This window comes from Mytilus trossulus, chromosome 10 (genome assembly GCF_036588685.1).
Source record: "Mytilus trossulus isolate FHL-02 chromosome 10, PNRI_Mtr1.1.1.hap1, whole genome shotgun sequence".
Taxonomy (NCBI): Eukaryota; Metazoa; Mollusca; class Bivalvia; order Mytilida; family Mytilidae; genus Mytilus; species Mytilus trossulus.
Window position 1 is genome coordinate 72,900,249 of NC_086382.1, and position 26,669 is coordinate 72,926,917.

General features: G+C 31.4%; 1 protein-coding gene across 4 annotated transcripts in view; it reads left to right on the forward strand.

The window, feature by feature from the left end:
* Positions 1-2,676: 2,676 nt before the first annotated feature.
* Positions 2,677-26,669, forward strand: part of LOC134688515 (death-associated inhibitor of apoptosis 1-like) — an 83,973-nt gene continuing 59,980 nt past the window's right edge. For 3 of the 4 annotated variants that reach the window (XM_063549292.1, XM_063549295.1, XM_063549296.1), the window contains exons 1-3: positions 3,050-3,109; positions 20,720-21,335; positions 22,294-22,428. In XM_063549292.1, the coding sequence (XP_063405362.1) occupies positions 20,765-21,335; positions 22,294-22,428 (706 nt within the window). In that variant the 5' untranslated portion in view covers positions 3,050-3,109; positions 20,720-20,764. Of the gene's footprint in view, positions 2,736-3,049; positions 3,110-20,719; positions 21,336-22,293; positions 22,429-26,669 lie in introns of those variants that run through there. The other variant, XM_063549293.1, reaches the window with a different exon arrangement.

A 26,669-nucleotide genomic window follows, 5' to 3' on the forward strand; every position in this document is an offset into this window, starting at 1 on the left:
TGGCATGTGTATTCGAATATAATCTTAATCGACTAGAATTGTCAGAATTCCTGCCGTTGAATCTCGCTACGCACTCCATCTCTCTACATCAACACGAAATAGCGCCATATAATCAATCAACAAAACAATCAATCATTCATAATGTCATTCTAAACAATACTTATATTTTAGTAACAATAGAAAAACCTCCATTGTCTTACTAGGTCCACGTGTTTGTTAAAACGAACAATTTGTATAGCTCCTCGAATGAGTCTTTATGCTCAAACATATTTGGCTTTTGACAAAACATAAAATTGGCCCTTAATAGCTCGTTGTTCGGTTTGAGCTAAGGTTCCGTGTTGAAGACCTTAATTTGACCTTTAATGGTTTACTTTTATGAACTGTGAATTGAATGGAGAGTTGTCTCATTGGTACTTATACCACATCTTGTTAAATCTTTATGTTGTGGAATTTATCCTTTTCGTTGGTGTTATATTATGAATCATTAAATATTTCGATAACGGTCAAAAGGTATATTTTTTGCCAAAGGAAAAGTTGAGTTTGTATGTTGGTAAAGATAAATAAAATGATGTTGATATGCTTTGGTGACCAGTTTTTATCAGTCATCTGTAACTGGTGGAAGGATTGTGTAATTCAAACAATGGTGGTTGTTACATTTAAGTTTCAATAACATTTAAGTTTCTGTTATTCATTTTTTGTGTTATTAATTAAAATAATTGATATGCACTTATTAAGGTGGTATGGGTGTCTTCCTCCATCTTGGATTGTAAAAAAGAGAGAACCACAGGTCAAAATTTCTATCAAGTTTGCAAAATTTGATGCAGGAATGTAGATATTTAATGTGAATTTTCATTTTAAAAAATTAATTTATAAGAATATAACTTTGAAATATTAATATTTTTACAAATGATGATTATTTTTGGTTGTTTAAAAAAAAAGATTGAATTGGCATTTTAAGGGGAGGCAACTCTAAAACAGTGCATTTTCTGAAGGATTCTACATGGAATTTTCCTATTTTGTATTTTAGCTGGAAAAAACGTACGGTGACCATATCTTTTCTTTTGATATTATCAAAGCATTGTCTGAAAGCTATCTTTTCCTTAAGTATTTAACAATTGTATCATTTTGTTTAGTTTCTAATCACAAAATGGTGTTTTTTCCCTGTATAATCCATACAAAATGTGTCATTTTGTCACGTCCTGTAGCTTGAGAAAATGCGCGGTGACCTATCATTTTTATTATATTTTTCAACATATATCAATAGATACTTCGTTTTTGCAAAGTATGAACAAATTCTATCATTTTTATTTTAGACTCCTATACCATCTTAAGTTGGGTATGCTTGCTAAAGGGACAACTCTCTACCAAAATGACATAGAACTTTGTGTCACAATTTGGTCTTCAACAATAAGCAAAACAAAAACCGCTTACCAAGGTATAAAAGACAGGAAGATACTTTCTAATTGATTGTCGAATTAAAGGCATTTTTCACATTGAAATAAATAATTGATCTGAATATTTGAAGTTTTTTTCTTATTCAATTATTGTAAAACTTATGCTTTTAAAATCAATTGTAACAAACCACATAAATGATTCATTCGTTTTATCCCTTTTTTTCAAATTAAAAGAAATGTTAAGATAACAAGTTTTGAAGAACTGTTAATTTCAACCGTTATCATTACTTTTTAAAAACTCGGCAGATACCAAGGCAATATTCAAAATACCTGTTTCTCAATCTTTTGTTTTCTGTGTGGTGCTTTGCTCTTGTTGTTTCTTATTTATTTTTCTTTATAACCATGTTTAATTTTTTTTTTTTTTATCAGAAATGATTTGTGATTGTCTATATTCTCTTGATTGACAGACCTATCCTTGTCATGCCATTTGACCGACGCATTTAGACATAAATATAAGAAATAAACAAAAAAAGGACAATAAAACACCAAAAAAATTATTTGCCAATAAAATACTAAAGATCTGCATAATGTCAGTTTTAGTGAACTTTTTATTCAGACAAAACTTTTAGATGGATTGAAAACAAACCTATTCATGTTTGCGAATGTTGTAAGAATTTATAAATGATATCTGAGTGAACTATAAAGACCATTTCTTTGATAAGTTCATACCATCTGATTTACTCAAAGCAATTTTAATTGGGGCTTCGTCTACTGAGACAATAACATATGCGCCTATGGGGTAAGTATATCAATTACTTTAGCTTTTAGTACAGCTTTTGAGTGTATTTCCAAATAATCCTTTGTGTTTTTGTATTGTAATTATGATGATATTTTTCAAAAATCTTGAATTGTCTAGGTTGACTAGGAATGTATCTCCCTCATGCAAAGTTCTGATTCCTTTTATCGATTTGGCTATACTTTTTAGACCTTTTGGATTATAGCTCTTCATCTTTTATATAAGCTTTGGATTTCAAATTTTTTGGCCACGAGCATCACTGAAGAGACATGTATTGTCGAAATGCGCATCTGGTGCAAGAAAATTGGTACCGTTAATTTTATTGACTAATGTTATGTTCAATTTATTGATAGCTTTAAAACATTAACCAACAAAGACAAAATAACTCATGGAAATCCAGAAATCCCGCTCGTCACAGCCTGTGATCAAAATCTATTGTAGATCTATTAAATTTCTACGTGTTTCAAAAATAGAAATTATGAAGTATAACAATAGAACTGAGGTGTAATTGTAGTTAAGCCATTATGACAGCGAATTCCTCCCAGGTAAATCTCCTTTAAATAGACACCTTAATTGTCATTAAACTGACACAATTTTAAAATTATTGATTTTAATCGATTTATATATCTACTTATATATCTATTTAAATATATATATATGTAAGTGCCTATAAATAGCAGCACATGACGTACACATCTATGGTATATATATATAAACAATTGATAAACAATACATTATAAAGGGGTCTACATAATGTTTATAATTTTATTTCTTTTTTTTTCAAATATCATTTTTTTCGATCTCTCTGTGTTTGATAGCACGTTTTACATATATGTAGCCCTAATTGTGGGTTTCCGGAAAGAAAGACGCCATTTTGGTTTTAGGACGGTTAAAAAATCGTCCGTATCATCTAGTTAGGGTGAGATTTTTTTGCTTTATTTTGTAATGTCTTAATGTTTAGATAACAAGGAGAGAAATGTAGGCTTTATCTTCCCATTATAAATCAATTTTAAGATCTCTGGATGTACAAGGCGTGTTAAAGATTCATGTGGACCCTATGGCTAAAATTGCCGTGTTTCACCATATTATTTATTCTGAGTACAGGCAAACCTGTGCATCTGGAAAAGTTTTAAGGCATAGCATGCCCTAGATAAATATAATTCAAAGGCATTATATGATTTAGAAAATATATAACTTCACTGGATTTTGCCGTACACTTTTTTTTCGTCCCTGCAGAAGATGATAACATTAACAAACAGTTGAGTTTACATTGATATGGTCTACTCAGGAACACAGTTTGAATAACCAATTATTGTCAGGTATCTGTTGCCTATCTAATGTCCATATCAATCAATACCGCTCACTTCAATTAATACCTGTGGGGAAGTTCTCAAACCTGTTTCCCAACATTTTTCTAAAACATAAAACATATTTTATGGCAATCCGTTGTTGAATTTATCCCCTATTTATTAATATAAATAAATCATTTATTAATATTAAATATTATTTATTAATATTAATAAATCGAATATTTAATATTTATAAATATTTTTTAATATTATAAAATCGTCATTTTTTATATCAATAAATAATAATTTTTTTTAATATTAAATATTCGATTTATTAATATTAAAAAATAATATTTGATATTAAAAAATAGGTTTTATTTATTAATATTACAAAATCATTTTTTAATATTAATAAATATTTTTTTAATATTAATAAATCATTTTCTAATATTAAAAAATGGTCTAATTTTTAAAATTAAAAAATGAATATTTAATATTAAATATTCAGGTTGATTTTTTAATATTAAAAAAACATTTTCTTATATTAATAAATACGCCACCTATATATAAGATTGTTTGAGCGCTTTTATATACGATGATCATACCCGACTGCAAGCATGTAGCTGAATCAGATAAGTGGGAAATATGAAAAGCACAAATACTACGAATTATTGTAAAAAAAAGAGGTTTTTTTATTCTTACTTGTACACATAAATTTTCTTGTTACTCCAACTCCATATTGAGTAAATATCGGCAAACGGTAATGATAATATTTCTGTTTCTCCACCAGGCATCTCTGTGGGATTTAACGCCCCCCCCCCCCCATTCTGATCTGAATTGACTGCGTATTTATACATCATGCACAGCCAAACGGACGTTCAACTTTGGCACGGTTTTATGTAGGTAGAATGAAGACCAAGGGGAAAGCTAGTTAAAAACCAGCAACAACTAATTAACAAAATATCATGTGTCTTAGATGAGGTTTACTCTAGCAGTTGTTGATAGAAGCGAAATGATCTGAACGAAATTTCTAGTTATATTTTCTATAAACAGGGGGGATATCATGACATTCAATTATATCCAATACTCCATTCACTAATGCTGATACACTAGTGTATACATGAAATTTGATAATTAAAGAGTTTTGACGACTTCTCTGGCGTGCGTTCATAATTATTTTTTATGCGCTCCTGGAAGAAACAAGGTAACTTAAGTGTATGTGTTCCAGACCGTATGAGTATTTGGACCGTACGCGTAAGGTCTGGACCGTATGCGTACTTTTTCAAAATACTCATACGGTCTGACTTATATTAAAAAGTTGGTCAAGTTTATTAGATACAAATGCATATAGCAGATCAACATAACTTAACTATCAAATTAATATAAAAAGTTCAATTGTAATTGAAACAAAACATTTATATTTTAACTATTTTTTAATTCACGCTAGTTAAATATGTTAATCACTTGTATTAATCATGGCGAACAGTATTACATTAATTGCATTATGAATTGAAGATCTCGGAAGTAAACATAAAGCGTTTTAGAATATTTAGCATCTTTACCAAAAAAAATGCAAATGCAAAAGAACATGACTGAACTGCATACATGAAAATGCTAAATATATTACGTTACTTATATTGTGTCAACTTGGGCGAGCGTACCAAAATAGGATTCAGATATACAATTAAACAAATACCTAATTTCAATAGTTCGATTGTTCATTTTGTCTATCTAATTGTAATAAATTATCAATAACAATTTGTAAAACTAAAAACAAAGATTCAATGATTCCCATATGATCAAATAACATGTATGGTCAGCTCTTACTGGACCTTACGCGTATACTCATACGGTCCGGACCGTACGCGTACGGTTCAAATACTCATATGGTCTTGAACATATGAATTGGATTAATAGTTTAAAATTGAGAATGGAATTGGGGAATGTGTGAAAGAGACAACAACCCGACCATATGAAAAAACATAATAACAGCAGAACCGCCAGAAGGTCACCAACAGGTCTTCAATGAAGCGAGAAATTCTCGCACCCGGAGGCGCCCTTCAGCTGGCCATCAAACAAATATATACTAGTTCAGTGATAATGACCGCCATACTAATTTCCAAATTGTACACAAGAAACTAAAATTATAAAAAATACAAGACTAACAAAGGCCAGAGGCTCCTGACTTGGGACAGGCGCAAAAATGCGGCGGGGTTAAAATGTTTATGAGATCTCAACCCTTTCCCTATACCTCTAGCCAATGTAGAAAAGTAAATGCATAACAATACGCACATTTAAAATTCAATTCAAGAGAAGTCCGAGTCTGATGTCAGAAGATGTAACCAAAGAAAATAAACAAAATGACAATAATACATAAATAACAACAGATTACTAGCAGTTAACTGACATGCCAGCTCCAGACTTCAGTTAAACTGATTGAAAGATTATGATTTCATCATATGAATATCAGGCACAATCCTTCCTGTTAGGGTTTTAGTATCATATCATCATAACATATATGAGAAGAACATAATCCGTGTCATGCCAACAACTGGTTTTTGAATAAATGTGTTAAGTTCCGATGCAAAGACCCTATAAGTGAATCAATATTAACGCCAAAATAAGCAATCTTTAATGACCTGACAACAGTATCGTAACTATATCATTTCTTGATAAGTGTATTTAAATGTCTTGTTAGTTTTTGAGGTGAATACTACATTTTTGTGCTTTATAAAGAATATTTCCATAAAAAATTGGATGTGAAATACTTGAACGTATAAGAAGTCTGCATGTTGAGCTATATTTACGAATGATGTCTTTATACCGATGATAAAATTTAGTAAATGTTTTGACTAGTTTGTGATATCGAAAACCCATGTTTTGTAAGTTTATGAGGTGAATAGTGACACCTTTGTGCTTTATAAAGAATATTTCCATAAAAAAATGGATGTGAAATACCTGAACGTATAAGAAGTCTGCATGTTGAGCTATATTTACGAATGATGTCCTTATACCAATGATAAAATTTAGTAAATGTTTTGACTAGTTTGTGATATCGAAAACCCTGGTGTAATAATTTTTCAGTAATACATAAATTTCTCTCGTTAAAATCTAAAACATTGTTACATACACTGGCGAATCGTACAAGTTGAGATATATAAACACCGTAAGATGGTGACAAGGGACGTCACGTCACCATCTAAAAATGGGTTATTAACAATAGGAATTGAAAAATCATCTCTTTTATCATAAATTTTAGTATTTAGCTTTCCGTTAATGATATAGATATCAAGATCGAGGAAAGGGCAGTGGTCATTGTTAGTATTAGCTTTATTTAAAGTAAGTTCAACAGGATAAATTTCTTTAGTATACATACTGAAGTCATCATTATTGAAAGCCAACATATCATCCAAATATCTAAAAGTATTATTAAATTTGTTTACGAGATGTTGTTTCGATGGGTCTTTGCTGATTTTTGTCATAAATTGTAACTCATTACAATACAAAACAGGTCTGCAATAAGTGGTGCACAGTTAGTCCCCATTGGAATTTCAATAACCTGACGATATAAGGAATCTCCAATGCGAACAAAAATGTTATCTAGTAAAAATCCAAGGGCATATCAAATCAAAGCATGTCCAATTGACATAGTTTTTTTGTTTATTGCTACTAAAAAATGACCTGAAAGAGTTTGAACATATATATTCACATTCTGACTTTTTAAATGCCCATTTAATAAGGTGTTTGAATTTTTTCTTAATGAGAATGTGAGGCAATGTGATATACACACTAAAAAAAAAATACTTAGTAATTTTTCTTTACTCATTTTTAGTAATTATATTACTTATATATTTACTTACTATTACTTACAATTACTTACTTTTACTTAGTTTTACTAAATATTCTGAAAGATTTACTTGAAATTACTTAATTTATTTTTTTACTTGATTTAAGTAATCCAAATAGTTTTAAGTAAAAATTGATTACTTGAATTAAGTAAAACTATTTCAAAAATTACTTAGTAATTCATTTTTACTTAAATGCAGTAAATGATTTACTAAAATTACTTCTGATTACTTGAAAAAAAATACTGCTCATTACTAGGTAGGATTAGATAAATTACTTAAAATGATTACTATATAATTTTACTCTATATATTTACAACTTTTACAACTTCTATTATATATAATAATAAATGCTTCCTATGAAATTTGACTCACTAATTTAACAATTTCAACAATATATAGGTTTAAGTCTGAAAATAGCATAATTTTGGATAACAATTTTCTTAAAACAGACAATTATTCCAACTTGGAAATATTTCTAATTACATGGAATTTACATAATTTCCTATGCTTGAAAATTTTGATAAATTTCATGTAGTTTAAACATATTTATTTAGGGGGGATTGGGAAACAAGTTTTGCAACTTATATTAATCCCTTTCCACTTTGCGGGTGCGAGTGCTGCCTTGTAGCGGCATTAGCCTTCTCTTTTTCGAAATCTACAAGGGTGTCTTTAACGTGCAAGAGATATGGCTCTCTCTTAACACGGATCAGCCATTTATCGTCCCCTTCCGACGGACTATCATCGTTTCCTTAAGACCATACTCGCAAATGGTGTCAAGGGAGAGCCGAAAATTGAGTTCCTGAAATTTTCATCCCAAACGGGAATCAAACCAGAAACCTTTGTGTTAGTAGTCCGATGCACTAACCACTACACCACGGCTCTCTATAAATTTCATGTATATTCTGTATTCTAATGTTCAGTGTTGAGCCCAACACTTTCTATTTCAAAGTAGATAACACATTTTCAATAGAATGTACTGTGCTGCAAACAACACTATCTATACAAAATACCTTGTATGGAAAGTATTATGCAATGCTTAAAAATTATAATGCAGAATAAACATGGAACTTTAAGCACAAGAAATCATGCAAATTACATAATTAAAAATAATTCCATATTGAAAAAATAGCCTGTTTTTAGATAATACTTTGAAATGCTTAAAACATTGGATCGGAATTACTTAGTAAAAGATTTACTAGTCATTACTTAACCTATTTTCATTTCGAAATATCCTAAAATTATTATTATATATTTTTGATATAAATTTATAATGTAAAATAACATGACTTAGTTTTACTAAATTTAAAAATTAACTATTTATTATAAATGTACAAAATTGTATAATATTTCCTGTATTTTTAATAAGTAGTTTTTGATTTGAGACTGACAAAATATTAAGCCAATCAGAATTAAGATTTCATTTGACTTTGGTAAGCTATTTTTGAAAACTGGCTGGAGCTCATTCAGTTTTGAATTTTAACAACAGTTTACAGAGTTTGTTGAAATACTTACACGAGTTACATACATGAAAGGAAAGGAGAACCTTACAAAAAGGACACTTTTTGGGTTTTCATGTTTCTGGCTACTCTTTGTGTACTAATTCATTTAAATGAAAATGTAACACAAAGAGTTGCTGGGGAGGTTGCCCATTTTAACTTACAACAAACAAGAGAAATGGATTATAACAAAGGATATAGTATATGAATATTCTTATAAAAGGTATGTTACTATTTTAAATTATATGCATTTATAATAAAACAGTGTAGAATTTTTATTTCAATCTTAATATATTATAAATAAGTGCCTATAAATAGCAACACATGAAATACAAATCTATGGGAGTGTAAATTAATCAGTACATAGATTATTTACTTTTAAATTGTTCTTGAATAAATATTTCATTGTTTAGATTTTGTTTTCTTGAACTTGTGTACTTTAAGCAGATTACTTTAAATTAGTATTACTTGAATTTTTGTTTTGAATTACGAAGATTTTTATTAAGAATTACTTAAAATTATTACTAAGAATTACTTAAAATTATTACTATGAATTACTTAAAATTATTACTATGAATTACTTAAAATTATTACTATGAATTACTTAAAATTATTACTAAGGACTACTTACAATTATTACTTAGGATTACTAAAAAGTATTACTTAGGATTACTAGAAATTATAACTTGGGATTACTTGAAATTATTACTGAGAATTACTTGTAATTACTTATTATTTTACTGAGAATTACTTGTAATTACTTATTATTTTACTGAGAATTACTTGTAATTACTTATTATTTTACTGAGAATTACTTAAGATTATTACTAAGGATTACTTGAAATTACTTAAAATATTACTTAGAATTACTTATGTTGATTATTTTGTTTACTGAATTGGATTACTTAGAATTACTGAAAAAAGTAAATTACTTGTATTTACTTGAAATTACTTAACATCACCAATAATTACTATCAATGATCAATAATTTTGACCAATTCAATTACTTGAATCAAGTAATTGAATTACTTTTTTTTGGAAATTCCAAGTAGAAAAATCAAAACTTTGAACAGATTCAAAATCACCAATATAAGCATGCAATTTATCAAGTACTTCCAACGAGTTCTTGACACTCCAAAATAAAGGCAACAGTAGTATACCGCTGTTCAAAACTCATAAATCCATGGACAAAAAACAAAATCGGGGTAACAAGCTAAAACCGAGGGAAACGCATTAAATATAAGAGGAGAACAACGACACAACACTGAAATGTAACACACATAGAAACGGACCAAGCATCAGACAAAATCCCACGAAAATAACAAACAAAAGTAATTAATTTCACTTTTTTCGAAGGCCTTATCTGAACAATTTATTATCAGGTTTTTGATTGAACCTAGTGTACTGGTAAGAAAAATAGACAATTTAGAAGTGGAACAATGGCTTGAAGACGAAATAAATCTATATTTGTAAGGTGTTTTGTGTAGCCTCGGAGGCCAATACATAGAAGGGACTTTCATTGTATTTGGTTCTGCTAGTAAAGCGGTAGCTAAAAGTTTATGTTTGTTACAAATGTCGTTTTCTGAAAATGGAGTCAGTTGGAATGTTGGTGAATTGGTAATTTTTTTTTTTAGAACCTCAATGTAAAATTTACGTCAAACAATTATAAAATTATTAGCAGCTTTATCGGCCGGGACAAAACCATATTCCTTGGCTAGTTCTTTTAGTTTATGTTTGATACGAGAAATAGGTTTATTGTGGTTATTGTTAATATTAAAATGTTTTTTAAAATGTTGAATACGTATATCAACTACTAGTATGTTGTATGTTTGCTTAGTCCAGACTCCAAATTTGTGAAATCATATTACAATAATTATTATTATTTGAATGTACTTAAATATTGATATGAATAGATCTTTTCAAAGCTCTGATATGGCCACTGCAGAATATTTAACTTGACCACGATGATTGCCAAATATCGGTCATTGTCAATTTGTTTTGTCCCTAAAACACTTTCATTTTGGCAAATTCAGCAACTATCAAAAGCCTTAAATACTTGTCAGGGTCGATATAAGATGGTCCGAATTAACCGTTAACATGGTCTCCAAATTTCTCCGGACCGACTTGTGATCATCATTAAGGCGTTTGACAGATAATATTTGATTTGCCGTATATTAAACGCTAAGGGTACATTGATGTCGATTTTTTAATATTGATTAATGATTTTTTAATATTAATAAATGATTTTTTAATATTAATAAATGATTTTTTAATATTAATAAAGGATTTTTTAATATTAATAAAGGATTTTTTAATATTAATAAATGATTTTTTAATATTAATTAATGATTTTTTAATATTAATAAATGTATTAATAAATGATTTTTTAATATTAATAAATGATTTTTCAATATTAATAAATGCTTTTTTAATATTAATAAATGATTTTTTAATATTAATAAATGATTTTTTAATATAAATATTAAAGTCATTTATTAATATTAAAAAATCAAACTGAATATGATAGCTAAATGATTTTTTAATATTAGTATATGATTTTTTAATATGAAATATTCATTTATTAATATTAATAATCAGCGTATTATTTAATATCAAAAAATCGAATTATTAATATTAAAAAAAGGATTTTTTGATACTAAAAAAATCATTTATTAATATTAATATATGATTTTCAATAGAAATAAATAGGGAATAAATTCCACAACGGCTTGCCATATTAGCCAAAGGGTCCACATGAACCTTGAGAGTTCACTTAGTCCACAATGCATAGTAGTTCATTTTGTTGATTGACCTGTTTATCAAGGCAATGTTTACTTCCTATTTGTGAAATATGTATGCTTATGTAAATTTATTTATTGTCCCAGCCACATTCAAAGCCAAAAAGCAAACAAAAGTGTGTTCATTCCCTGGCTGATCTTTGGAAGAAGGAGTACCAGTACTGGTTTTTTTTCTTTCTCGTGGTGTTTTGTCTGATGCTTGGTCCGTTTCTGTGTGTGTTGCGTTTCGGCGTTGTGTCGTTGTTCTCCTCTTATATTTAATGCATTTCCCTCGGTTTTGGTTTGTTACCCCGATTTTGTTTTTTGTCCATGGATTTATGAGTTTTGAACAGCGGTATACCACTGTTGCCTTTATTTAGTACACTGTTGGTGTATGCGGTGGCCTCCACTGGTCCGTGACTCTCCGGGTTGGTAATAGTTTGAGGGATCAATATCTACCAATCTATTGTGGATCTTGTAGGCCATGGTAAGGCGATCTTTGCAGCGGCGATCTTTAAGAGACTCCCATCTTAGTCTATCCATTAAAGAGCTTGACAAAACATGGGGATACGACTTGGTATTCATTGAACACGAACCTAGCTGTCCTTCTCTGTACTGTCTTTTTAAAGGTTTTATTGGGAAGGGTCCCATACGGAGGAAGCGTATTCAAGGGTTGGTCTGACCATAGCGATGTCGGCAATAGCTTTGACTTTTGTTTTCACCGTCCTAGGTTCCTTCTCAGAAAGCCTAGTGTCATTGATTCTTTGCCTACCGTCTGGTTGATATGTGTCTTCCACTGTAGGTCGTGATTTATGGTTTCTTCAAGGTTTATCCATGCTCAACTGCATCTAGGGTGCGACCATGTAGTTGGTAGTTCCTTATCAGTGGGTTTTCTTTTGTTGGTTATCCATATCACGGTGCACTTCTCCGGATGTAAATTCATCTGCTATCGCCACTCTTGGAGTTTGTTGAGGTCGTCTTGTAGTATCTCGCTATCCTTTACGTTCTTTTTTCCCCAAATAAACTAGACAATCGTCTGCAAATGACCTTGCCTCAGAAGTTGTTGATTGTGGCAGGTCGTTAATATAAGCCAGGAATAATAGGGGTTCAATGACTGTCCCCTGAGTCAGCCATTAAATGACGTCTAGGGGGTCGGATTGATTCCCTTTTAGTAATACGGATTGTGTTCTCTTGCTCAGGAAGTCTTATATGAAATATTTCTATGTCTATGAGACAGGCACATACATACATCATGTGGTGGGTTTATTACCTTGTTATTAGGCTTTCGAAACGGAAAAATAATATTTTCTGCATACTCCTGCTTAGCGAATCTGGAGAAGAAATCGGGTCTTTTCCCCGAGCTTCTTTTGTTAACATTAAATAGATAAAAAGGAATCGCAAGAGCGTTTTGTTCAATGTTAATTTGCGATCCTTTAACTGTTTCGAGAATTAACACAGATTTCTGTTAAATATCAACCTGATTCTTCAACAAAATAATGCCGATTTTCGTTGTTTAAATAAAGTATGCAGAAGCAAAAATGTTGCCTTCAACTGCTATATTGTTTGCGGTAGGAACAAAACTAATCATCCCTGTTGCATGTTTATGCAACTGTCCTTGGTCAGGAGCCTGTTGTTCAATAGTTGTCGTTTGTTTGTGTGGTTTATATGTATTTCTCCGTTTGTATATAGAATAGAATGTTGGTTTTCCTGTTTGAATTGTTTTACACAAGTCATTTTGGGGTCCTTCATAGCTTTTTTTTCTGAGCCAAAGCCCCGTGTCTAAGGCCGTACTTCCTTCTGTAAATTATTGTTTGAATATCTTATAACTTGGGATTGGATGATGAATGTCTCATTAGCACTCATATAAACATCTTATCTTTAAACAAAACACCCAAAAAAGATATTGAATAAATATATGAACACCAAAAACGTTGAAATCACAGCCTTGCAATGGAAAATAACTAAAATGTACACACATCAATGAACAGATCGAACCCCAAAAACATGAAGTGTACACAGGTGTCCCAGAAGTATGAGAAGTTCCTGCTTCTTGCTAGACACCCGCCGTGGTGATTCTATTTATAAGGCATGTTCGGTGAGGAAAGACATCTTTGACAATTCAATGGAGATCATTTAAAGCAATTGAAATAATTATTCAATTATTAAGGTCAATTTTTGATGCCTCAAAAACTAACAGTAATATAAAAATTCATAAATATGATGCAATTAAAAGTTGAACATTTACATGTCTTGGTGAACAGGTAAAAATCCAACATTTTAACAGTTACAAATGTCAAATCACAAGTGATACATCAATTTTTATATCATTTTGCTTTGATTAATATTGTCAGAACCAACAACTTTCTGTTTACAAAATAAAATTATAATCGCTCGCATTTTATACTTTTCAAGCTTTGACCCCGAAAAAGTTAATTTTTATTAAAATTTTCAAATCGCTCGCTCGCCCTCTTTTGGGAAGTGAAAAAGTCCCTAGAACATGAAAACACATTGATGTGGCCTTATATCATGTATATGGTACTGTGAAAAATTCTACGACTATTATAAAAGAAAAAGGACCTGAAGTAATTTTATGTCAGAAAAAATGAAATACCTTTCAATGCTGATAGCACTTCTATCACAAAATCTTGACAATATCTCTTTATGAGAATAACGGCATAATATACGAACCCTCAATAAAGTTAATCGAAATAATGATATAATAATCCGTGATATCGATGTAATTAATTCAGGTTACGATTAAAAAAAAAAGAGATTACGATATAACAATTTAGTCTTATCGAGGAAACGATTTATGTTTTATCGAGATTTCGGTAAAACTGCAATGATTTTTCTTGGCCTCGATTTAAAAAAAAAATGTTTGTTTTATTGTTTGTGTGTCCCCTTGCGGCTTCAGGACAGAAGCATATAACTGACAAAAACATTTATCATCACAATTTGGTCGTTGAGAATATATCATTCACTCAGCAGTTCAATTTAAGGCATAGATTACTTTAGCTGGATTTGGCAAAATTTAAGGAATTTTTGTTCTCAGTGCTTTTCAACTTCGTACTTGGCCTTTTTAACTTTTTTGAATTTGAGCGTCACTGATGAGTCTTTTGTATACGAAACGTGCGTCTGGCGTATATAAAAAATTTAGTCCTAGTATCTAAGATGAGTTTATTTACAACCACTGGGTCGATGCCACTGCTGGTGGAGATTTATTTCCCCGAGGGTATCACCAGCCCAGTAGTCAGCACTTTTTCAATAATGAGCAAAGCCCATACCGTACAGTCTGCAATGAAAGGCCCCGAACTGACAAATATAAAACAATTCAAACAAGAAAAATTAGTGTACAAAAAATCAACCAAACCCAATACATCAAACGACACCACTGAGTTACAGGTTGCAGTCTTGTAATTGACTGCTCCATAATCTTACCTGCAAAACACCTGAATTTTGAAAATAAAAAATGCTACATAGAAAAATACTTTCATGTTCATATGATATTAATGTGAAATTATGATGTAATCGAAAAAATGTGGGTCATGTCATGAAGAATAAAAAGTTACGTAACCCTGACCAAATAAAAAAAAAATCTACTTTCTGTTTGCTGTTTTACTAACTTCCAGTAAACATGATATCCTTCCACTTTCCTGGATTTATATCCCCAAAATGATGCAGATCTTTTTTTTAAATCTATATATATGTTTCAATACAGCATAAATCTTTAATCAAACAGAAAAAAATGAGTCCAGAAAAAAATCAGAAAAAATAGACTATTTTTTTCCCTCCATGTTTTGACATGAACCGGAAACTGAGAATGTAATACAAGACTGGTACCAATAGGCTATCGACTCGGACAACCACATACATACAGAATGTTGGAGAGGTAAACATGTTAGCGGCATCCCAACCAACCCCTTACATTGAACAATGGTGTGAAAATACAACATAAAAACAAATTGTAGAAAATAAGTTTAAAAAGGCTCAACTCATCGGATGGGTACAAATAGAAATACATCTAACAAAAACACAGGGTTAAAGTGGCCAGGTACCTGTAAATACCAACGACAATCAAGACACTAAGTACTAATATGAGAGTACTCTTAATTACAGAAAGCTAGTTTAAAGCCAATAACAACTAATAAAAAATCATGCATGTAATGAATTTAGAGTAAACACGTCATTAACAGTCAGAGAAAAAAAATTACCTTGTGAAATACCAAGGTATAGGTATCGACAGATGATAGAACCATGAATGTGCATATATATAACATAAATATTAAGTTTGCTTATAATTTACTGATAAACAAAATCAATATTAATACTAATAAAAACAACATTCAAAAATGTAATTACAGTGTTGAATCGGTTACCTTTACAAATAAGTTTATTGTTTAGGATAGATAAGTTTACCAGAATTGTTTCTAAATTTGCGAGTGGGTAACCACATCTGTGTAAAAATGAGGATGTTCTATCACGTTTGAAACAATTTTTCTACAAGCACAACTTAACTTCAAAACCAATATCAATGGAAGAAGTAAATATAGGTTTTAAGTAATTTGTAGTAACAAAATTCCTGACACGATAATTTACCAGTAATGCATAGATAGCGTTCATTAAAATCATAAACGTCACAACATACACGGGCATTGTGCCAATGAAATATCACAATGTTTTGGTGTGTCAGCTTCAAGAGCATCTAGAACACTGAAACTGTTCTTTTGTTCGGGAAGAGTTAAACCAATACATACTTAATACGTTTGATAGCAACTTTAAGTGTTACATATCATACTTTAAAGGGAATAAATAAAGGCAACAGTAGTATACCGCTGTTCAAAACTCATAAATCCATGGACAAAAAACAAAATCGGGGTAACAAACTTAAACCGAGGGGAACGCATTAAATATAAGAGGAGAACAACGACATAACACTAAAATGTAACACACATAGAAACGGACCGAGCATCAGACAAAATTCTACGAGAATAACAAATTTAACATGTATATAACATCAAAACCAAATACATGAATTTGGGATAGACAAGTACCGTGACATGACTTATCGCAATGTGAATAAGCAAGTTTAAAATTGTATGTTTACACTTAAGAATAAATTCTTTGATTTTTATTTATAAATATAGTCTGGTATTTCACCTGCTTATGACTTTTATGTATCGTCAAGAACAAATTTCAATGAGATTTCATGGAACATGGTTTTTTTTATTTATCTTGTTTACTCTTAGGTTTATTTGTTTTTTGCTATACCACTCCATCAATACGAACAAGATTACTCATATACTAGTAGTGTCTAACTGCTGGGCTGATACTGGCACATTATTTTTAAATCTCCTGCGTCTATCCATTTGCGTATAGAGTAATATTACATCGTGTAATATGAAACATACTCATTTCCTTTACTGTTTCTTGGTAAGTGAATTTGCAAAATTACTACCAATCGTCTGTTTAACATTCCTTATCATAGGTGTATCAATTAAATTCTTAACATTATCAATTATTTTTCCTAAATTTTGACCAGTCCTGTGATCAGGAGTTCCCTATTTCAAATGTATACAAAAATCGTTTTATTTTGTTTCTACACATTGCATCAGCAATTGAAATTTCAATTCTGGACGGTGTTGAATGTCAACATTTAATGGTCCAGTGAGATAACCGCTCCTGAGGTTCTTTAGATGCAAAAGTGTTTGCAGGAAAAAAAATCTTCCATACAAATGATGTCGAAATTTCGGTATAAAAGTGACAACTACAGAACTTTTGTATGATAATTCGACATGTGATAACTAAAATTAGTCTTTAAGTGACTTTAATTTAAATGATAATAACAATTTTAAGCTAGTGATAGATGCTTACTTGAATATACATTGGTATAACCAACGTATGGTTCATTCCGAACGTTGTGCTTTGTGTACAGTTTGTCGCTTTTTTTTTTTTATTGCTTCGCCTCAGGACAATAGTTGCACCTCGGGGGACAATAAATTTACTACTCAACTAATATCCAGTCAGTAAGTAAACACTATTTGACGTTTTTACCATTTTCTATTGAAGATTAAAACAACACAAATTTTGTATTTGTTTGACGCGAATCAAATTTTAATAGAGCTCGAAAAGCCAACTCTTTGCGCCTGATTGCAATCAAATTTCCCTATCATATAGTCCCTAGTGTGGACAGTGTGTTACTTGCCCTTTTTTTTTTAAACTTCTTCCAAATTTATTTCATCATGTTTTATTTTTATTTCAAATTTATTTCTTCATGTTGCAATTTTGCAGCAACATAAAGACTTTTGACTTTTCTACGCTATACACTACTATTCCCCAGGCTCAGTTGAAAGATCGACTTCACCATCTCATAAAACAGAGCTTTTTCTATAAAACTGAGAATCGTAGATATAAATTTCTTGTTTTGGGTTACAATAATTCATACTTTGTGAAGAATCACACTGAGTATTCCAAAAAATATACTGAAGATGATATTATCAAAATGTTGGACTTTTTGATCGACAATACATTTGTTGAGTTTGGAGGATTTATATTTCAACAGACAGTCGGTATTCCAATGAGTACCAATTGTGCATCCCTGCTTGCCGATTTGTTGTTGAACTCGTATGAAGCATAATTCATTCAGAACCTTCTAAAAGACAAAAAAAAAAAGCACCTTGCGAAATTCTTTAATTTTACTTTCCGATATATTGATGATGTTTTATCATTGAATAACCCATATTTCAGCCAATACTTATATTTCATTGAACTTGAAATTAAGAATACTACTGATACTAAAAGGACTACATCATACCTTGATCTTTTCCTCAATATTGACGCAGATGGACGACTTCACACGAACATCTATGATAAACGGGACGGTTTCAACTTCCCAATTATCAATTTCCCATTTCTCAGCAGTAACGTACCCTCTGCCTCTTCGTATGGTGTTTACAAATCACAATTGATACGTTATTCTCGTGCTTTTTCACACTTTACGGACTTCATTTACAGGAGTGTGCTCCATACACAGGAACTGCTTTAACAAAGATATAAGGGGAAATATTCAAATTGACACTCCGTAAATTTTATGGACACCATCACACATTAGTTGATCCATACGATGTGTCTTTGACCAAACTATCTAAGGACATTTTAACCACATGGTAGATTGTGGTTTGTCATTACGTCGTCTAATCTTTTAATTACCGAACGTATTCCCGATTGTGACTGTTTTGCTGAGTGCGAATTCCCATTAATATTTAAGACGTGTTACGGTACTTGTCTATCCCAAATTCATGTGTTTAGTTTGATGTTGTATTTGTGGTTCCCGTCGGATTTTGTGTATTTGTTGACCGTTTTTCTTTTATATTCATGTGTTATGGTAACGAAAATTAATTACCGCCTTCATTTATTAGATTTGATTTTGTTCAACGTAATCTGTACGATAATTTACGTTTGAAGTTGGATTCAAAACAAACTGGACACATATATATTATAGTTAATTGCTATTAATAAGTATTACAATGTGCACTGTGTTTAAATGTTACATCAGTATTTAGTTCTATTATAATCTTAAATCAATCTTAATTTTATCTTATTCTTGAGATATAGTTTTTCAAATGTGACGTCATTTTTGTGCTTTTTCAGAAATTCAAATGTGACGTAATTTTTATGCCTTTTCACCACTTCGTATGTGACGTCTTTTTTGTGATTTTTTGCGTTGAGGCCTGGGCTAAGTCGGTTGTGGATATTTTTCTGAGTTAATATTTGCATTATGTATTCGGATTTTGTTTTCTGTAATTATTTAATATTTCAGTTTCATTATGTATATCTTTTATGTTCATTTGAAAAAAATTTACTGTTTGCAATAGCATAAATTGTTGTAAATAATAAGGATGTTTTTATCCCAAGCATAAAAACATAGCCGTATTTGACACAACCTTTTTCAACTTTTGATCTTCAGTGCTGTACAACTTTGTACTTTTTTTCACTTGCGATATTTTATATCTTGGCATCACTGGTGAGTCTTGTGTGGACGAGGCGCGTTTTAATTTTAAACCTGATGCCTTTTGTTATCTATTAATCATGTGTTTCTTTGTCTAATACGTTCTCCTATTTGTTTGTATTGTGGTCCTGTAGTATTGTGTTGTCATTTCAATGTTATATTTAACATTGCCCTTAAAGTGCGAGGTTTGGCATGCCACAAAACCTGGTTCAACCCACCATTTTTATCTTTAAAATTGTTCTGTACAAAGTCAGGAAAATGGCCATTGTTATATCATAGTTCGTTTCTGTGTGTGTAACATTTTAACGTTGTGTTTTCCGTTGCGTCGTTTGTGTTCTCTTATCTTTGAGTGTGAATTCACATTACTATAAGACGTTTCACGGTACTTTTCTATCCCAAATTCATGTATTTGGTTTTGATGTTATATTTGTTATTCTCATGGGATTTTGTCTAATGCTTAGTCCGTTTCTGTGTGTGTTACATTTAAATGTTGTGTCGTTGTTCTCCTCTTATATTTAACGCGTTTCCCTCAGTTTTAGTTTGTTACTCTAATTTTGATTTTTGTCCCTAGATTCACGAGTTTTGAACAGTGGTATACTACTTTTGCCTGTATTGATGCCTGAAATAGAAAATAGGGGGGGGGGGACAAAAAAAATTGGATCATAAATTTGAAAGTCAGGTATTGATTTGGTTCAGCTGAAAGGTTATAAATTAGCATTTCGGAAGCTGTCAAAAGATTTCAAGACCCCCTTAACATAACCAGAAAAAATAGAAAGAAATGCTCTACGGAAAAACTGTGGTCTCGGACCAATAGGACTCACAAAGTATGCATATATGATCAGTCCTTCTGACTTCATACATTTTATCACAAAGTCGGCTGAATTAAGACTTTATATGATGAAAATTTATATTCTGTGAAAATAAATCGCTTATTTAAAAGAAATAAATCGCCCTAGAGTGAAAATGACAGGCAAGTATCATTATTCGACAGTAAACATGAATCGCATAACGAAAACAGCTTTTGTGTAATTTAATTCAATATCAACAAGCTAAGTAATACAGCCTGCTTTAAATGATTAATCACGTTTTACGAGAATTATTAATTTCATTTCAGAATTGTGACTCTACCGACCAAAGGGTAGATTGAAAAGCCTAGATAATGCATTTGTCAAACGTGTCTGTTCTGGTAATACTTATTTTTTTCTGGAGCTTATTTAACGAACTTTGCAATCAAAGAAGTGACCTTAGGCAATCGCATATAGTTGGAAATTTCCGAAGGAGACAAAACCTTACAAACAAGATGTCCAGAAGAAAAAGAAAAAGAACGGTCGAGAAAAAAATAATATTTGTTCTGGTGAGTTGGATCCATGTAGTTCTTTTTAAAACAGAAACAATGCAAGCATTGTATTTAAAGTTTCTGTTGCGAATTTCCTTTGGTCGCTCCATTTACATCACTGTTTTTCCAACTGATAGATTGCAGCAAAATCGAAACATGAACAGATGGTATTATGAAGGAAATAGAGTGTTTTCCTTTGCTCGCGCTCCCGTCTATGGTTCTTTTTTTATTCGGCTAGCACGTTTGGGATTTTATTACGACGAGGAACTTCATATAACAAAATGTGCATTTTGTGGAGCTCAGTACACCGACGGTAATAATCCTGAAGTTATACATCACCACGAATGTCAGTTAGAACATGAGAATATTCCATTTGGATCCACATATTCTGAAGGTAAATCACAATTAAAAATGAAACGAAATTTGTATGTAATGCATAAATAAAAAAAAAAGTTATTTACTAAATCCTGAATGGTGAATAACAGGGAATATATAGCGCATTGAAAAGGGCCACACATATGATTCCAATTTTTTTAACCTCGACCATTTCATGACCATGTCCAAACATATTGATGATATCAATAGAATATCGTGTTCTTGCTTATCTTTGGTTCGACAAGTTCAACATTAAGTAGACAGGAATTCACTTATACGCATTAACTATGCTTTTATAAGAGCTTTATTTATAGATTACCGTTGATGATTTCAACGAAATTGATTTTCTCAATCGGGTTGAGATGACATATGATAATCTGTTTATCGCGGTTTTACCTATGACGACGTTGTCAGTTTCCGAAAACAATTTCATATCACTCTACTGTGCGGAGAAACGAAATTATCAGTCAGTAAGATAAAAGTAAATTCAGTTAGATAGCGATAATGTTGTATAGGGCAGTTGCTCTCAGCATGATTTGAAGCATCTAAAAAACATTAAATAGAAGCTGCTATACTTAATACTTCGAATTATTCTCAAGACAACAGTTTTGTGTTGAATTAGACAAAATAAACATAAGCTTATACTCTTTTATGAAATACTAACTGGGGTTACACCTGCATTGTTATATAAGTGAGTCCAGCCATATGTTCCAAGGCAAACTCTTATACATTGAGGAATAAACATATCATACTTATCACCGCCGCCACCACCATCACCACCACCACATCACCACCACAACCAACCAATTGCTACAGCGTTGTCTTACTTTAATAGTTTCATTCCTTCCACTATTAGAATTTGGAATGGTCTGCCTGTGTACCAATAGTATATCTCTGTTCACGAAAAATAATGTAATAAAATATCACTGATGTGTTTGTAGTTATTTCTGTATTTATTATTTGTATATTTAAACAAGTTGCAGTTTACAAATCACCAAAATATAAGGAATTTGAAAGTTTAGAAAGCAGAAAAGCATCATTTTACGGATGGCCTCATTTATCCAATCAAAGTTTCACTTTGGAACTAGCAGAAGCCGGATTTTTTTATACGGGTAGGTAAATTATTTAAATATGTTATTTCTTCCCATTTTATCTTTCACGTGAAACTATAAATATAAGTTTAAAACGTCCTTTAAAAACATTGTAAAATGTAACAAAACCTCATACAAAAGATAACTTGAACTCATCTTATGGAACGCTATGACTGTCTTATGTTGATGGACATCATTATATGCAGTAGTTACAACATTATATGCAGCGGTCATAACATTATATGCAGTGGTTACAGCATTATATGCAGTGGTCACAACATTATATACACATGATACAGTGGTCACAGCATTATAAGCAGTGGTCACAACATTATATGCAGTGGTCATTGCATTATATGCAGTGGTCACAACATTTTATGCATTATATGCAGTGGTCACAACATTATATGAAGTGATCACAACATTATATGCAGGAGTTACAACATTATATGCAGTGTTTACAATATTTTATGTAGTGGTTGCAACCTTATATGCAGTGGTCACATCATTATATGCAGTGATCACAACATTATGTGCAGTGGTCATATCATTATATGCAGTAGACGCAACATTATATACAGTGGTAACAACCTTATATTCAGTGGTCACAACCTTATATGCATTGGTCACATCATTATATGAAGTGGTCACAACCTTATATGCAGTGGTAACAACAGTAATTAAGTGGTTACAATATTATATGCAGTGGTTACAACATTATATACGGTGGTCACATCACAATATGTAGTTGGCATAGCATTATATGCAGTGATTACGTTGTGGTCACAACATTATAGGCAGTGGTTACAACATTGTATGCACTGGTTACAATATCATATGCAGTGGTCACATCCTTATATGCAGTGGTCACAACATTATATGCAGTGGTCACAACATTATATGCAGTGGTCACAACATTATATGCAGTGGTCACAACATTATATGCAGTGGTCACAACATTTAATGCAGTTGTAACAACATTATATGCAGTGGTTACAACATTATATTATTTGATGATGAAGGTGATGACCAGTGATGGTGATGATGATGATGATCGATTTACGTAATGGTTGTGGTTCGGATTCGGTAAACTTTTTTTTTATTGAAAATTACTGATTCAATTCATAATTGTTAATGATTAATGTAAACAAATTTAAATAGTTATTGACGTCATGTTACTTTTTAGGATATTCAATTCAAAACTTAATCAGAAAAAGATTACTCCTGCTTTTGTCTGCAAATTGGACAGACATAATTTTATTTATTTAGGGGAATGATGAAACTAAGAGTTAAATGGATTAACTAGTTCTGGTCGTCGTGAGAAATACATATCAGTTTGGCATAATGTAAGTAAAAACAATAACAATCAAAACCAAGGAGTAAACAAAGACTCACAAAACTAAAGGACATTTACATCAACAGCTATTAATAATAATTAAGAAACAACACGAAATCCACTAAAAACAGGGAATGAAATCAGGTTCTCCGGAAGGGTAAGCATTTCTTGTAAAATAATGATAAAAACTAACTAACGAACCATCGAAGTAAAATGTGTACTATGATAAATGTCCGAATTCATTCCCTCTGAAGAACTTTAGCTAGGTGCCACTCTATAGTCAGTACTCAGTAAAAAAAAGGAAAAAATACATTTTGAATGAAATAGTCAGATTTCTCAAAGACCTTGCTTTCTTTAACGGAAATTATTCCCATATTACGCTAAATTATATATGCCATGACAGAGCCTTTATTTGATTTCGATTTTCAAAATGTTGCATTTTTACATGATATACGTATAGATTATAACATGCCATTTTCCATATTAGCCCTGGTATCATCCCGAGACTCACATGGTCGAAGGATGATACCAGGGCCAATATGGAAATTACATATTATAATCTATTCATCACATATTTAAGTTCTGCAGAAAAGAGAAATAAAATTTCAATTATAACAATTAAATGAAACATAACAGGTAAAAATATTTACACATTTTATCTCAAAAGTGTCTTTAAAGATGCAATGACGTCACATCATTTGGAATCAGGGAACAATAACCAATAACCTCTTTTTCCCCCAGGGCAATTTTGAGGTTATTACATATGCAAAACCCAACGTATTCGTAACAAATATGTGATGATAAGCAGTATCTAACAGATAAATTCAGTTTATAGCATTTCATTGTAGATGTTTAACAATGCGGTGTTGACATGCATATCAATTATATAGTCTTTTTATAAATTTCTTGTCTACAAAACGTTGAATTTTTCGAAAAACTAAGGATTTTCTAATCCCACGAATAGATTACCTAAGCCGTATTTTGCACAACGTTTTGAAATTTTGGGTCCTCAATACTGTCATCAAAGTGAGAGGGTTAGCGCTATAAAACGAGGTAATTAAAAATGTCTGTACCAAGTCAGGAAATGACAGTTCTTGTCCATTCGTTTTTTATGTGGTTTTTTTGTTTGATTTTGCCATGTGATTATGGACTTTCCGAATTGATTTTCCTCTAAGTTCAGTATTTTTGTGATTTTACTAAGAGGGTAAGCGCTATAAAACGAGGTAATTAAAAATGTCCATTCGTTTCTTATGCGGTTTTTTTTTGTTGATTTTGCCATGTGATTATGGACTTTCCGAATTGATTTTCCTCTAAGTTCAGTATTTTTGTGATTTTACTTTTTTTTCAACTTTGTACTTTTTTGGCTTTATAACTATTTTGATCTGAGCGTCACTGATGAGTCGTATGTAGACGAAACGCGTGTTTGGGGTATTAAATTATAATCCTGGTACCTTTGATAACTTTTTACACCACTGTGTCGATGCACTGCTGTTGTACGTTTTGTCCCCGAGGGTATCAGCAGCCCAGTAGGCAGCACTACATTGTTGACATGAATATCAATTATGTGGTCATTTTAATAAATTTCTTGTCTACAAAACTTTGAATTTTTCAACAATCTAAGGATTTTTTTATCCAAGGAATAAATTACCTTAGCCGTATTTTGCACAACTTTATGGAATTGTTGGTCCTCAATGCTCTTCAACTTTGTACTTGTTTGGATTTATAACTTTTTTTCATCTGAGCGTCACTGATGAGTCTTATGTAGACGAAACGCACGTCTGGCTTATTATATTATTATCCTGGTACCTTTGAGAACTTGTGAACACAACTTTACATCAAGTACATCCAACTTGTTAACATGCTTTTTATCATGTGAAGCATTATGTCTTCTAAATATGAGCAGAAGTCTTATATAAAAATGTAAAACTTTCATAAGAAAATGTTTAGTTTTCCAGTCCTAGTTTAACATTTTCATTTATAATTATAATTTATTTGTCACCTCTTTGGAAAACGGAGTTTCCGGCAGTGGATAATGCGTTTACAGCGTTTGTTCATCAGTCTATCCTGTTTAAGATACGATACAGAATCGAAATGACTACAAGTCATAAAAGAATGATATCTTTTAAATCGCACATCTTTGATAACGACAAAGGACCTAGAAAATAAAATGGTCGCATCGAGCTATATTTTATACACGAAAGAGTCTGATTAAATTTGTTTTGAGGTCCAGATAATAGCAACAACACCTAAAAGAGAAATATTGTTTGTTGATAAGCACTTCTTTGATTTTTTCGAAGGTCCGCTCAAATATTTCGTCACCATAACAAACGCACAAAAAAAACGCTACTGTCTCCTAATGTCTTAATGGAGAACTATTGTTTTATTGTGAATTTTTCTGTTGTTGTTATCGGCTTTCTAATATTTCTCACATACAAACTTGTCTATATGAAATCATAATCTTTCAGTCAGTTCAATTGAAGTCTGGAGCTGGGATGTCAGTTAACTGCTAGTAGTCTGTTGTTATTTATGTATTATTGTCATTTTGTTTATTTTCTTTGGTTACATATTCTGACATCAGACTCGGACTTCTCTTGAATTGAATTTTAATGTGTGTATTGTTATGCTTTTACTTTTCTACATTGGTTAGAGGTATAGGGGGAGGGTTGAGATCTCACAAACATGTTTAACCCCGCCGCATTTTTGCGCCTGTCCCAAGTCAGGAGCCTCTGGCCTTTGTTAGTCTTGCATTATTTAAATTTTAGTTTCTTGTGAACAATTTGGAAATTAGTATGGCGTTCATTATCACTGAACTAGTATATATTTGTTAAGGGGCCAGCTGAAGGACGCCTCCGGGTGCGGGAATTTCTCGCTACATTGAAGATCTGTTGGTGACCTTCTGCTGTTGTTTTTTTATTTGGTCGGGTTG